At 39.5% G+C, this 14,013-nt stretch overlaps 2 protein-coding genes across 2 annotated transcripts in view; one reads left to right on the top strand and one right to left on the bottom strand.

Annotated features, from left to right (window-relative positions):
• Window positions 1–6,372, top strand: part of FAM208B (family with sequence similarity 208, member B) — a 67,487-nt gene extending 61,115 nt beyond the window's left edge. The window contains exons 14-18 of the mRNA XM_008569420.1: window positions 1,053–1,178; window positions 2,082–2,235; window positions 2,711–2,816; window positions 5,493–5,674; window positions 6,254–6,372. Coding sequence (XP_008567642.1) covers window positions 1,053–1,178; window positions 2,082–2,235; window positions 2,711–2,816; window positions 5,493–5,674; window positions 6,254–6,372 — 687 coding nt within the window. The remainder of the gene's footprint in view (window positions 1–1,052; window positions 1,179–2,081; window positions 2,236–2,710; window positions 2,817–5,492; window positions 5,675–6,253) is intronic.
• Window positions 6,373–9,369: 2,997 nt separating this feature from the next.
• The window catches only part of GDI2 (GDP dissociation inhibitor 2), a 44,688-nt gene continuing 40,044 nt past the window's right edge, over window positions 9,370–14,013 (bottom strand). Inside the window, exons 8-11 of the mRNA XM_008569419.1 lie at window positions 12,932–13,103; window positions 10,689–10,833; window positions 10,413–10,467; window positions 9,370–10,322 (exon numbers count right to left, since the gene is read on the bottom strand). Of these exons, the coding sequence (XP_008567641.1) occupies window positions 10,176–10,322; window positions 10,413–10,467; window positions 10,689–10,833; window positions 12,932–13,103 (519 nt within the window). The 3' untranslated portion in view covers window positions 9,370–10,175. The remainder of the gene's footprint in view (window positions 10,323–10,412; window positions 10,468–10,688; window positions 10,834–12,931; window positions 13,104–14,013) is intronic.

The raw sequence follows: 14,013 nt of genomic DNA, 5'->3' as shown, positions 1-14,013 counted from the left end.
GGCCTTTCCTTAGGAAGTAATGCAGAGCGTAAAGCAGACACCCTCTGCACCAGGTGCAGGACTAGCATGAAGGGCTTGGTTCTAAATGCTCTGCTAGATCTGTCTTGGACTTCCTTTATGGCAGCATTTTGGTGATTCCTGTGTTAACCCAAGAATTTCTGTTACATGCTAAGTCCATGCATGCACAATTACTAAGTAACTCTGTTTAACTTCATTCAGCATCTGAGGATGTTTGGGAGGTCTGTGATGAAGGATCGTCACAGTATCCCCTGGGTGCAGTTCTGGAGGAAGAACCACAGAGAACAGCGCAGGTCCTGCCCTCGTGAGCTAGAAGTCTGGGCCAGAGTGAGCAGTTTCAGTCACAGGGCTCAGCACTGCAGAAGAGGAAAAAGCATACGGGGCAGCAGAAGCTAGCAAGTGGGGCACATGGAGGACTTCCAGGCGGGCAGGAGGATAAACAGGAGCCGGGGGAGAGGGCCGGTCAGCAGGGATGGAACAGAGTATTTTCAAGATGTGGGTTTGGAAATGTCAGAAGGGCCTCGTAAGGCACACGAAGGTATTTAGACCTTATCTTGAGGTCACTAGGGAGCCACTGAAAAAAAAATTTTAAGGTGAACATCATATTTGCATTTTAGAGAGATCTCTTTAGCAAATGGAGAACAGGTTGGAGAAGCAACAGATGAGGCCTTAACTTGAAGCTTTTTGTTGTTGCTAGAGTTGCACTTATTCTCCTGTAAGATGGCTATTTTATGTAATTTAAGTTTGATTTTAAATGGCTTAAATTCTTTTCCAAATTTGTGGGATCTTCTCTTTAGCATATTTTCCCCCCTGCCATGGATCCTTTTGTACTCCAGTGTCCCTGTTAATGATAAATGAATGCATGAGTATTAAAGTTCTAGAAATGTTTTGACTAGAGGTGGCATTAAGACAATTTGCCACTTATGTTGCCTTAAATAGGGTGTGCTTTTTTGATGGATTTTTAAAATAAATTATAAAAGTTGTTCTATGTAAGTGTACTTTTTTTTATTAATAGCTATTTGTAAATTTTTCAGAACATTCTGAGGAAAGGAGGCCATACGGAAATTGAACCTCAGCATTTCTGTCAAGGTTTTCACAGAGAGAATGATACACTAATTGTCATCATCAGAAATGAAGATATATCATCATATTTGCATCAAGTAGGTTTGGAAATAACTGTTTTACAAAGAAATGTATCAGGCACCTAAGTTGTTTTTGTAATGATCAGACTCATTACTTCCTTTTTTATGGGGAAGATGTCACATACATTACCGTCAGGCCTTTACGTAGGAAGACAGTGGGATCAACATGATGCACTGTAGGGCACTGTAATATTTCCAAGCTGTTTGTAGGGCAGATTACATTTCAGAGAGTTAAGAAAATATTCATATTAACTAATGGATAACTATAAAAAGAGGCGAGAGATATCTAAATCTGCATCACCTGATGTCTAACAATAAGAAATCTTGCTTTAAAATTAAAAGGACTCATGAAAATTTTCTTACCTCTGTTGATATTTACTAGTTCATATTAACTAATGGATAACTATAAAAAGAGGCGAGAGATATCTAAATCTGCATCACCTGGTGTCTAACAATAAGAAATCTTGCTTTAAAATTAAAAGGACTCATGAAAATTTTCTTACCTCTGTTGATATTTACTAGTTGAATATCTACCTAGTAGTTGAATAAAAGTAATTGTATTGTCCCAAGATCCAACTTATGGACACAGGCTGGGTGCATAATCCTGCTGTTGTCAGGGAAGGACACTGAATTTATGTGACCTGGCTGGTTACTTTGCAGGTCCCCAATACCTCACATGTGTTCTCTCATGAATTATTTCCAACCTTTGGAGTTTTAAAGACCTCTTTATAATTAACCAGTTTTGATGACTTTGCAGCCTCTGATGATGAGCTAACTCCTTATGCATGGCAAAATTACCAGTCAGTAATCCAGCTTAAGGGTATCTACAGCTTTTCCTGAAGCCTGAAACTCTAGAATGGAAAAGAGAGAAGTGTTTAAGAAAACATGCCCAATGAACCTGTGTCCTTTTATGTTGAACAGATTCCTTCTTTGCTGAAGCTGAAGCACTTCCCCAGCGTGGTCTTTGCTGGAATAGATAGCCCTGAGGATGTCCTTGATTATACCTACCAAGAGCTATTCCGTACAGGAGGCTTTGTGATATCAGATGACAAAATATTAGAAACTTTAACATTAGGTTGGTCTTTTATCTTCCTTTCTTGTTTCTTTCTTTTTAATCTAGTCAGATCAATTTCTCCTATTTCATCCAAAAGAAATTATTAGCCGTAAGAAATTATCAGCTGTAAAGAATATCAGTTGTCACCTATGGAGGGCTTAATTTCTGCCATCTGCTATGCTAAGTAATATATACTTACTTTGCATATAGTAATTTTCTTCCATATGTGATTTGTACAGAGCTTTCATTGGTGGTGGTCACCTTGCTCTTGTCCCTACACAGTTCCCTCCCGCCTGTATGTGAGCAGGTAGGGCTGAGTTGAGAGGTCATAGTTTGTGCACTTGTGAAAGTGGGACACTGCCCAACCACCTAAGTGGCATTGATGGTATACACTCAACCATGAGTCTTATTTCTTACAAGTAATAATTACTGGACTTTGCATGAGCAAAAAAAAAAATCCTAAAACACTTCTTCTCTTGCCAAACCTGTTCTGTAGTTCAACTGAAGGAAATTGTCAAAATCCTGGAAAAACTAAATGGAAATGGAAGATGGAGGTGGTTGCTTCACTATAGGGAAAATAAAAAACTAAAGCAAGACGTAAGGTAAGGGCTTCATGCATGTGTGCTTCTCCCCTTCCCACTTTTTTGGGAAAGGTGCAAACACCCCAGTGCTCCGTATGCTCAAGACCAGTACTGCTCCAGGTGCTGCAGCCGGGTGAGTCATGCAGGCATGGATATCACCTTCATCACTAAACAGTGCCCAGGTCCACTGACTTTTTATTGGGTTTTGTTTTTGTATCAGGGCTTTCAGTGAAGGGAGCCACGTGTTGTAACCACAATCAATAGTTTGAGGCATGTGCTTCTCTAGACTAATAGAAGTAAGAAAGTCAAACTTAGGAGTCATAAAATACCCACTTATAGGGCCGGCCCGGTGGCGCACTGGATAGTGCGCCACTTGGGAAGCGCGGCGGCGCTCCCGTCCGAGGGTTCGGATCCCACATACAGACCGGCTCCCGCTCACTGGCTGAGCGAGGCGCGGGAGCAACGCCGAGGCTTGCGATCCCGTTGCCGGTCCCCGGTCCGGTACGGGGGCAACACTGAGGGTTGCGATCTGTTGCCGGACACAGAAAAAAGACAAAAGACAAAAATAAAATACCCACTTATAGTGAGATTCAGGCTCTGCCATGAACTTTAAGAAATTTATTAAACTATGGGCTTGCTGACTTAATGATTTTTAGATATTATTCATATATTATTCCCACAGTTATAAGATGGGAAAATTGAGAACATAATCTGTCCCTTAATTTTACCCTTAAACAAGAGGCTATAAATCAGCCAACCTCTCTACATCTAAAGCTGTGATTTTTTTTAAAAAAAAATTTTGATACTTTGGCTGAAGAGACCTGGGACCTGTGGGAGGTTTTCATATAAAACACATTCCTCCAAGTTCTCAAGGGATGGGAAGAAGAGCAGGCAGGAGCCTGGAGCTCAGAAGCAGACTGGAAAAGGATAGATTTGACAAGCCCTTGTTAAATAATGATGATTTCCTTACATGGATTCTCTCAGACTTCGTCCCTAAGGGGTAGATAGTAAACCCCGCTTCCATGATGTGGATGTTGAAACACAGACAGGACAACAAACTTGACCAAGGTCAAATAAGCAGTAAGTTTTGAAGCTGGACTTCAGTTCCAGAATGTTGATCTCTAAAATGACAGTTTATCTGTTTTACCGTAGTTCTTTCTCCAGAGTAAAACAAACTAGGAATCAAGCATAGCTGGAATTGTGCAAGTACATGAGAACTTGGAAGGAAAGGCTAAGGAGAGGATTTCAGGAAAGGCTTTCTCTTGGGAGAGGAGCTGGCAGAGGGAGAGTTTTCACTGTCAGCAAGGTGAGAAAGCCATAGGCAGGTGAAGGAGTTCACAGAGGACTTCATTATAGGAGCACATGCTCTGAGATGCCACAGCTCAACTATAAAATTAAAAAGTGTAAAAAACAATTTAGCAATTCTAGGACTTTGGTCCTGTAAATATGCTCTTCAATTTTTATCAGTCTGGCATTATGTAACAAGTGTAATAACTCATCAGAAAACTCATCCTCTGACCTTTTGAGGAATTTATTCAAAACTAAAATCAAAAAAATGTGGCTTTTAACAACCACTATTTCTACAAAGATTCTTACAGTTGTAGGTGGTTATCAGTAATTGCAAAACCAACCTCCGTTTCATCTCTAAGCAAATATAAGCATGGACTACATAGATGTACAAGGGTATTTCAAAAAGTTTGTGGAAAAATAGAAATAAAAGATAATACAAATCTTTCCATGAACCTTTTGAAGTACCCCTGAGGGTATCTTAAAGTTTATACAAAATAATGTCACATAAAACTTACACATTAAGTAGGAGCATTTAAAAAGTTTCCATTCACAGTAATAAGGAAGGATGACAAAATTTGGTACTGTAAGACTATGTTCCATATAATGCCCCTCATATAAAAAGAAATTAATGTGTATGTAGGGAAAAGCCTGGAAGTTCAGCATAATGATGGTAATAGTGATTACCAGTAGGGTTTTGGGAAAGTGTGATTTTGGTTTTCTCCAATAAACAGGAGAGTGAATGTAAGTGATAAGGACTGGACAGATGGGATCAGGAGCAGAGGCAGAGATGTTAAGAAGTTAAACATAGAAACAGTTAAGGAAGCACTTTCCTCTGAGAGGAAAGATAGTAACAGGATTTTAAGGGAGATGAGAGATTAAGAAGAGTATGGCTGCTACCTAATTTTAATGAAGCTGGTGATCATCTGACCTCAGGTATGGTAAGTATAGAATAGGGGTTTTAAGAGATCCATTTCAAATGCACAACAGTGTGGCCCACCAGAAATTAGTGGAAGGCTTGCAGGCCACACGGTTTGAAGTGCTAATAGATTATCAATGTGTGATAAATTCCCTGTTGCTTGGAATGAGGCCCATATGAGGGCACTTCAAAGAGTTCATGGAAAAATAGAATTAAAGGATAATACAAATCCTTCCATGCACTTTTTGAAGTACCCTCATATGTTAAAACAGTGACATCCAGGAAGCCACTTGTGTCCTGAAAAAGAACATCAAGAAGAAAAGAGCAAGGTCTCACAGGAGTTTGAGTGCTTTAACACAAGTGGTTAAATTGAAGGCAAGAAAAAAATCCTAGGAATAAAACTGAAAATTAAGATTTAGTAAAAAATAAACTGTCACAAACTTAACTAAATCTAAATTTGGTTATTAACATTCCCATGTAATATTTTCCAGAGTGGATTCAATTGCACATAAAAAGAACTTAATATTGAAATCATATCAGAGTGCAAATATTATTGAATTGCTTCATTATCACCAGTGTGACTCTCAATCATCAACGAAAGTGGAAACTTTGAAATGTTTGATCAACCTGCAAATTCAGCATATTGATGCCAGGTTTGCAGTCTTCCTAACAGGTAAATTCACATCCCGAGTTGTACATAATTTTCATTACTTAGCACCAAAATAGGTCAGCTGTAGGAACATCCTTCCAGGTAGAGTCCTTGGATAACTAAGATGTATGTGGATCTATCCCCATAGCTGGCAGCAAGAACAGACTTTTAGCTTGGTGTTTTGATAAATGCACACAGGCTGGAGGGAGGCAGGCAGTGGGATTCTGGGGTTCAGTTAATAGTCCTGTAGTACAGTTTTTTCTAAGGTTCACCAGCTCCTACAAATACTTATCTAATTTTATACTTACCTTTAATTTTTAATGTTTTCCATGAATATTAATCAGAAGGAGTAGTTGTCATTTATCAGTGATTTTCAGTATCCCTCTCACCACCCATGGAGGCAGCTGTTGCCAAAGCTTCCAATTTCTTTCTTAGCTTGAACCAGATACCTTTCCTTTTCTTCCTCCCATGTCCCCCCTCTGCCCCCAGTGTTATTATGGAGATTCACATAAGTTCTTCCCGCCCCCCCAATAAAAGGGGTTCTGCTACTCCAAAAAAGTGTATATTAATGATACTTTTCACCAAAAAAATTTTTTTTTACAGATAAGCCTACTGTCTCTAGAGAAGTCCTTGAAAATAGTGGAATCCTCGTTACAGACGTAAATAACTTTATTGAAAATATACAAAAAGTAGCAGCTCCATTTAGGAATAGCTATTGGTAAGAATATTTTTATGTAACTCTCCCATGTGAGTTGGAATTACAGACAACAGATACTCAACATTTGTGCCTATAAGGAAACAGTTCGAAAACTGTTCTTTATATTATATACCATGCAGTAAATTTAAAGTGTTTATTTATTTAGAGGTAGAATTGCTGTTACTTTGCTGTAAATGGGAATTCCTGAAGTATCACTAATGAAATAACCAACCTTACTTCAGATTACCCATTTTATCTGAATGATATGCATTTTCATTTGCAATTAACCTGGGCTTCCAGGACAGAAGATAATGTAACCTCATCTTAAGATGCACAGGAGTTTTCCCTATTAGTAGATATAGCACCCCATTCACAAAATATTTTTTAAATTTTGTTTTAAAGATGGATTTAATATCAATTTTGTGTCTATCTAGGTGACTCAGCTGCAGCTCACATGAATGATGCCAACAACAAATTACTATTTTCCCTTTCTTTGAAAATGTTTGAGAAACACAAAACAGTCTTCTCATATTTGATAAATCAACGTTCTACAACTTGGAAAGTTCTCCTTTTCCTTTTTTTATATTTTGCTAAAATGTCTGACTTCACAGTGGCATAGTACTATTGTCCATTAGCTTTGGGTTGCAGTGTTAAATATTGTTTTAAATTATTTTAAACAGAATGCCTTCAAAACTATTAATTGAACTTAAAGATAAGAATTTACAACATGGGTACTAAGTTGGAGCAAAAATACGTCTATTTTAATAAATAACTGTTTTTGCCTGTGAACATCAGAAAGGCATAGGTAATGCACGTTATGATCTGTTTTAAAGGTTGTACTAACCTTGTAAAAACTATAATCTTAAGCAGTTTTATTTTCTGTTATACAAGCAACACTACGTAAAGTTAAAACATTTTTTCCTAAGCGGTACAAATTTATAAACTGTCATTTTTCACTTATTCGGTTTTTGTAAATACTGCACTACAAAATCAACTTTCTGAGGAAGAAAAAATCATTTATTTATATTAGAAATAATTTCTACAATAATCTTTAAAACTAAAAACCAAGCAAAAAAACATTTGTAAGATACATAGTATCTATTTGGAGCAAAGGTTTTTATAACTAATTTGTTTCATTTTTTAAATAAAGACAACTAAAAATCATTCAACTGTTTCTGCATTGTCTTTATAGCAAAAATTGAACATGTACAAAATGTTTTGGCAATTTTTAGGCCACTTAGCAGGCATTAACTAGCTTCCAGAGTAAAATCCTACTACTTTTGGACTGGCCTGTTAGATACCAGACCTGCCAGGTGCTTCTGGTGTTCTTTTCCTCCCAAAGTCAAGTACGTTGGGCAGCAAGCTACAGAAAGAGGGAGTTCCACCTGGCCTACGTAGAGGGCTCTATCAATCAGACCTGTATAGAAACAAGTCACTCAGCTGCTTTATATTATTCCTCCCTTAGCAAACATGCCAACTGTACTGTTTGAATATATTTTCTCAGGAGGAGGAGGACTCAGAGTTTTAATTACTGTCACTAATTTTTCACTTAGAAACCCATTTTATTTTTTTTCACAAGGACAAAAATCTTTATTTGGTAACCATAACTATATTTTGGTAAAGTTAATTCCTTTGAAATTACTAGGGAAACACTACCTGCCAAACACTGCCTGACATGCTCACCTTTCAAGCTATACCTCACATTGGTCTTTCCCAGCTGAAAGCTTTCGGCACCCCCAACGCCATCTTTCTCAGTTTGTTTCAACCAAACCATACAATGTGCCTCCCACAGAATGTACCTTCCTCATCTTTGTACTCCATTAGCCTGGCACACATGAGTGTTAATAAAGATGTTGAATGAAGAATGTGAAAATGTTGGGGGTTTTTTTCCTTTTTTCTTTTTACTTGTTACTAACCCAGCTTGTGTCTTTGCCTGTGTTACAGTCCACAATTTTGAATTATTATGGGAAAAGAAGGGAAAGGATTGCTGGAACTTTAGATAATTTTATCATGGGCTGGCCCGTGGCTCACTCGGGAGAGTGCGGTGCTGACAACGCCAGGGCCACGGGTTCGGATCCTATATAGGGATGGCTGGTTCACTCACTGGCTGAGCGTGGTGCTGACAACACCAAGTCAAGGGTTAAGATCCCCTTACCGGTCATCTTTTAAAAAAAAAAAGTTATCTATCTATTATATGATAGATAATTTTATCATATAGTGATATCAAGTGGTGGTTCTCATCAGATAATGTTTGGAGACATCTGGAGGCAACGTGTTGGTACCTTGAGCACAGAGGCCAGGGCTGCTCCTGCACATCCCACAATGCAAAGGACAGCCCTCCCACCTAACGATAATTTTATCATATAGTGATATCAAGTGGTGGTTCTCATCAGATAATGTTTGGAGACATCCGGAGGCAACGTGTTGGTACCTTGAGCACAGAGGCCAGGGCTGCTCCTGCACATCCCACAATGCAAAGGACAGCCCTCCCACCTAACGTATGTCCTCCAAATGTCAACAGGCCAAGGTTGAGAAACTAAGCCAAAGTAATGACTCAGACAATCTGAATACCAATCTAGATTATCATCACCCTAATTCCTTTAACAGGTCAGTCTATCTCCTTCATACTTGACGGTGACAGTCACTATTCACCTGTGGTAAACAACAGCATACAGAGGCATCAAGGGAAAGGCAGTACCTGTAAAAACTCTGTCGTTTAAATTACACAAAGATCATTAAAGCACCTGGCAGAATTCATTTACTCTTAGAATTGCTGCAATAAGCAAAACTATCAAAGGGAGTAACTTATATTTGTGTGGAAAGAAAGCTTACTCTAAAGCACTAAGATTATCAGAAAGAGAGCAGTCATCAGTTGTGTCAAGAATAGAACGTGGGGTCTACTCAGTAAAGATAGATGACACACTGCTTTGATCCATCCAGACCAGGCCTACCAAGCACACCTTACGTGGCGTCTTGTGCCTGGCCATTACGATCGGGACACACACAGACCACACTCAGGGCACTGGCTTCCAGAGTTTGGCTTTATTTTTCAGTACAGAAATCATTTGGAGCCATTATGAGACAGACAATATTGAAGCAGAGGCTCTGTCAAATCAATACTGCAGTGCAGCTTGGTCTGTTGAAGAAGTCACACCGAGGCACAAGATGCTTCTACTTCTCACCTGCTTTTATGGCCGGTTCCTCTCCCCTTTCTCTCATCCATTTTACTAGTTTAAAACAGCACATACTGGCTTCCTCCAAAGGACTTCCTAGATCTGGAGTTTGGTTCAAATTTTATGCCCACATAAACCAAACTTGTGGCTATATCATTTGGGCCCTGCCATAATACTTGACATAACACAAAATATAAAGTTAGAGGGAAAACTTAGGGATGCTGTCCCAAATTATGAATATGCAATTAAGAATCTCCTTAATGTCAAGAGGACAGGTGGCACACAAACTGTAAGGATCCAGCTCTGAGCAGCAGAAGCACTAACTGCAAAGGCTACACTGATTAAAAGATACAAATACTGTATCAAGTTCTCTGTATCAGTATCACAATGTTTAAAACTGATCCTTCACTAGGAAAAAAAGCCAGTTTGGTTAAACTGAACAGAATGTGGTAACCTGCCAATTCTGAATAGCCATCCATAAGAACAAGTTAATACATGATACTAGGAAGAGGAAGGGGAGGAGCATTACTGCTAAGCACTCTCCAATCTCTCCGTCTGATTACAAAAGCAGGCCTTTTACAATATCAATTTCATACAATATGCATTATTTGCAAATTTTAAATTTGTCCTAATTAGATAATAACATGTACTGCTGTTAGTCTTCCCCATAGATGTCGTTTTTCTTGCGCTTCATCTCCTCAAAATCAAACTCTGATCCTGTCATCCTCTTATAGATGTCTTTAATGTCATCGCAGGTTGTCTCAAAGTGAGTTGTAGCATCATATGTGCGGGAAATGAAGATCTGGAAATAAAAATCACGAAGACTTAAGACTATTTTAGGGATGTCTCCCAGTAAAACCTGATGATATCCTTGTCAGATGTCCACACTCACCTGGCTTTCTTTTCCCAAATCTGTTGGCACAAGGAGGTCACTGATGCTAACAAATCTGGAAGGGAAAGAGAGTTCTTTTACCAGGTTTGCTGGCCCCATGCCCAGTCACTGTTCTGCCCCAGTTTCTAATCCCAAAGGATAAGCCTGGCAGAGAGGAGACACCTGAAGAGTGTGACACAGCCAGTGGCTGGCTGCTTGTTCTCACACCCAACCCAGCATGGAGCCAAAAGCAAAACCCTCGGTTTGGATTTTAGTAGAAATGAACACAATACTCACTTCTGTTCAATTGGTTCCAGAAGCTCCAAAGCAGGCCTGATTTCTTTCTCGGGTTCCTTGGTCTCCACCGTTGTACTAACTATGGCAATGTACTTCCCCTGAGCCGCCACATTGTGTGCAGAGGAGATCATGCAGACATAGATGTCTAAAAATAAATGGTATCAGCTCACTGCCTGAAGTGTATAAACCTGGGACATGGGTGCACTCAGGCCTCACCCATATTTCATGGAGGTGTGAATTAAAATTACTTGGACTAGGCAAGATCTTCTAAGCTTAAGTTCTACATGGAGGTAAGCGGGGTCAGGTCTGAAGTGTGAGTATTTAACAACTAGAGTATTTAACAACTAGAATTTCTTTTAGCTTATTAAAAAGTAAAGATTTATGCTGAATTGCTGAACTTGGAAATAAGATGTCTCCCCAGCTCTGTCCTAGCTAACTTAGAAACCTGGCAAACCATATTTACTACTTTGAGATTTTTTTCCCACTCTGAACCTTGCATTTGGAAAGATTTTGAATAGCTAAGAAAAGATTAATTGAGTGCTGATTTCCTCATGTTTATTAAAGTAATATAAAATTGCAAAATAGTTTCCAATGGGCCCTGGGTCAGATGGTCCCATGGGTGGATTAGGAGGAATGGAGTCACATCACATGAATGGCTCTTTAGGTAAGGATTTAAAATTTGATGTTTAGAATAAATTCAAGACAAAACCTTAATTCTACATAGTGGATATTGTGGTTTGCAAAGTTCTTCCTATCTAGCTACTCATTTTGAAATGCTTCAAATTTTATCTGAGACTGATAGTTTAATCTACAGTGTATTGGTTGTGATAACTGGAGATCATTTGAAAATTAGAAGAGTGAGAATTGTTCTAACCTAGCTCATATTCACAGGTATTGACATTACCCTATCAAAGTCTGAGTGTTTTATGATAAAAGTAGACATTGCTGCTTTGGGCATGTATCATGCATGCCTCACCTGGAAGACTGCTGTATTCTCCCAGCTGGTTTCTTTCTCTCCAGAGGTCAATACAGTCTCAGGAACTTCAGTTCTCTGAAAGAATTTCTTGATTTTGTTTTTGTATTTTAACATCTGTCTTCTTAAAAATAAAATTGGTTGGGCCGGCCCAGTGGCGCACTGGATAGTGCGCCGCTTAGGAGGCGCGACAGCGCTGCCGCCCGAGGGTTAGGATCCCACATACAGACTGGCTCCCGCTCACTGGCTGAGCGAGGCGTGGGAGCAACACCGAGGTTTGCAATCCCGTTGCCGGTCCCTGGTCCGGTACGGGGGCAACACTGAGGGTTGCGATCCGTTGCCGGACACGGAACAAAAAGACAAAAGACAAAAAAAAAAAAAAAAAAAATTGCAAATCAGCATAAACTATTTTGCAGTTGGCATAACAAACAGATACAATTCCTGAGACTAGACTTGGTCTGTACACCACTATTCTAAGCAACTGTATAATTTCCAATTTAGAAAATAATTATTGGACTCCCTTTACTCTTCTTAGACTTTCACGGACCAAGGGAACTGCTTGGGAACCCTGGAAAGATGAAGTCCAAGTCCCTCTGTTCTAGTGATAATACTCTGTGATTTTTATATGGAAAAGAAATAATAATACAGATAGTTCTTACCTGTCTGTTTAAAAGCTGATAACCCCTTTTAAGGTGAATTTTAGATAAATAAAAGATTTAGAGCTTCTAGTTGAAAGAAAGATGGGAGCCTCTAACAGTTGAAAACAACTGGTTAAGGCAAATAAATTAGGAATTGCAATTTTAAAGCCAAGTCCTGATCTTAATCACAGAAATCAAAGTTGTTTTCTAGCACATTGCTATAATCAAACGTATTAAGTTTACAAATAGTGACCCAGAAGCAACTGCATCATCAGCTCAAGAACTCAATTGAGTCAGTTCAACCAATAAGCATGAACCTCCACAGGCACCTCCTGTTAGTGCTGGGAGAAGCTGAGAGTTCACCCCATCCACCCATCCATTCTACAGATGAGGAAATAGAATTCCACAACAATGGACGCAAGTCCAGGACAGTGCTCCTGGTCTAACCTGTCCACTTCAGCACAATGCTGCAGGACCATGAGGAGCTGAAAGGATCACATTTTGTTTCCCATATGTCAGCTAAAGTCTCTTCACTATAATACATCATGTAAAATTAGGAACTAGGGATGAAACACAAAGCAAATTATCTCTTACCAAAATCTACAAACATCTGCTGGTCTTTCAAAACTCACCTGACTTTCGGTTGACCTGGTTCTGTGGAATAATGATCTGGCAGGAGTTGGCATCATTGGTATTCTTGATGGGGTGACTGAGGATGCAAATGACTCGGATTACCTGGCCCACCTTCTCCACCCGGTCTTTCACATAGCTTGGGTCACAGATGAGCTGCTTACAGCGAGCAACCTGTGACAAAACATGTAAAAAGACTTTGTAATGGGCTGGCCCGTGGCTCACTCGGGGGAGAGTGGTGCTGATAACACCAAGGCCACGGGTTTGGATCCCATACAGGGATGGCCGGTTAGCTCACTGGGTGAGCGTGGTGCTGACAACACCAAGTCAAGGGTTAAGATCCCCTCACCAGTCATCTTTAAAAAAAAAAAAAGACTTTGTAAAGACAACATAAATGAATAGAAGCACATCCCATGTTCATGGAGTGGGAAACAGTATTATTTATTAAGACATCAAAAACCCATCCTAAAATTCATATTGGATCTCAAGGGATTGAACTGGCAATAGCCAAAACCATCCTGAAAAAGAACAATAAAGCTGGAGGACACTTACTAAAAAACTACAGTAATCAAACAGTGTGATACTGGTACAAAGACAAATAAAGCCCTTGCACACACGGTCAAATGATTATCAATGGGGAAAGGACTGTCTTTTGGGGATAAAGTGCTGGGAAAATAGTATCTACGTGCAAAAAAATAAGTTGGACCCTTACTAACACCATAAACAAAAATTAAAACAGAACAATTAAAACTATAAAACTTAGAAAAAAACACAGGACAAAAGCTTCATGACACTAGATTTGGCAGTGAAATATTTCTTAGATATAATATCAACAACACAGGTAACACAAAAAAACCTACACAAATTGGACTTCATAAAATTTAAAAATTTTGTGCATCAAAATATATATACAGAGTTGGGCCGGCCCGGTGGCGCACTGGATAGTGCGCCACTTGGGAAGCGTGGCGGCGCTCCCGTCCGAGGGTTCGGATCCCACATACGGCCCGGTTCCCGCTCACTGGCTGAGCGAGGCGCGGGAGCAACGCCGAGGCTTGTGATCCCGTTGCCGGTCCCCGGTCCGGTA

This window comes from Galeopterus variegatus, unplaced genomic scaffold (genome assembly GCF_000696425.1).
Source record: "Galeopterus variegatus unplaced genomic scaffold, G_variegatus-3.0.2 Scaffold493, whole genome shotgun sequence".
NCBI lineage: Eukaryota > Metazoa > Chordata > Mammalia > Dermoptera > Cynocephalidae > Galeopterus > Galeopterus variegatus.
The sequence above is the reverse complement of the archived record's forward strand: the minus strand, read 5'-3'. Positions and strand labels throughout refer to the sequence as shown.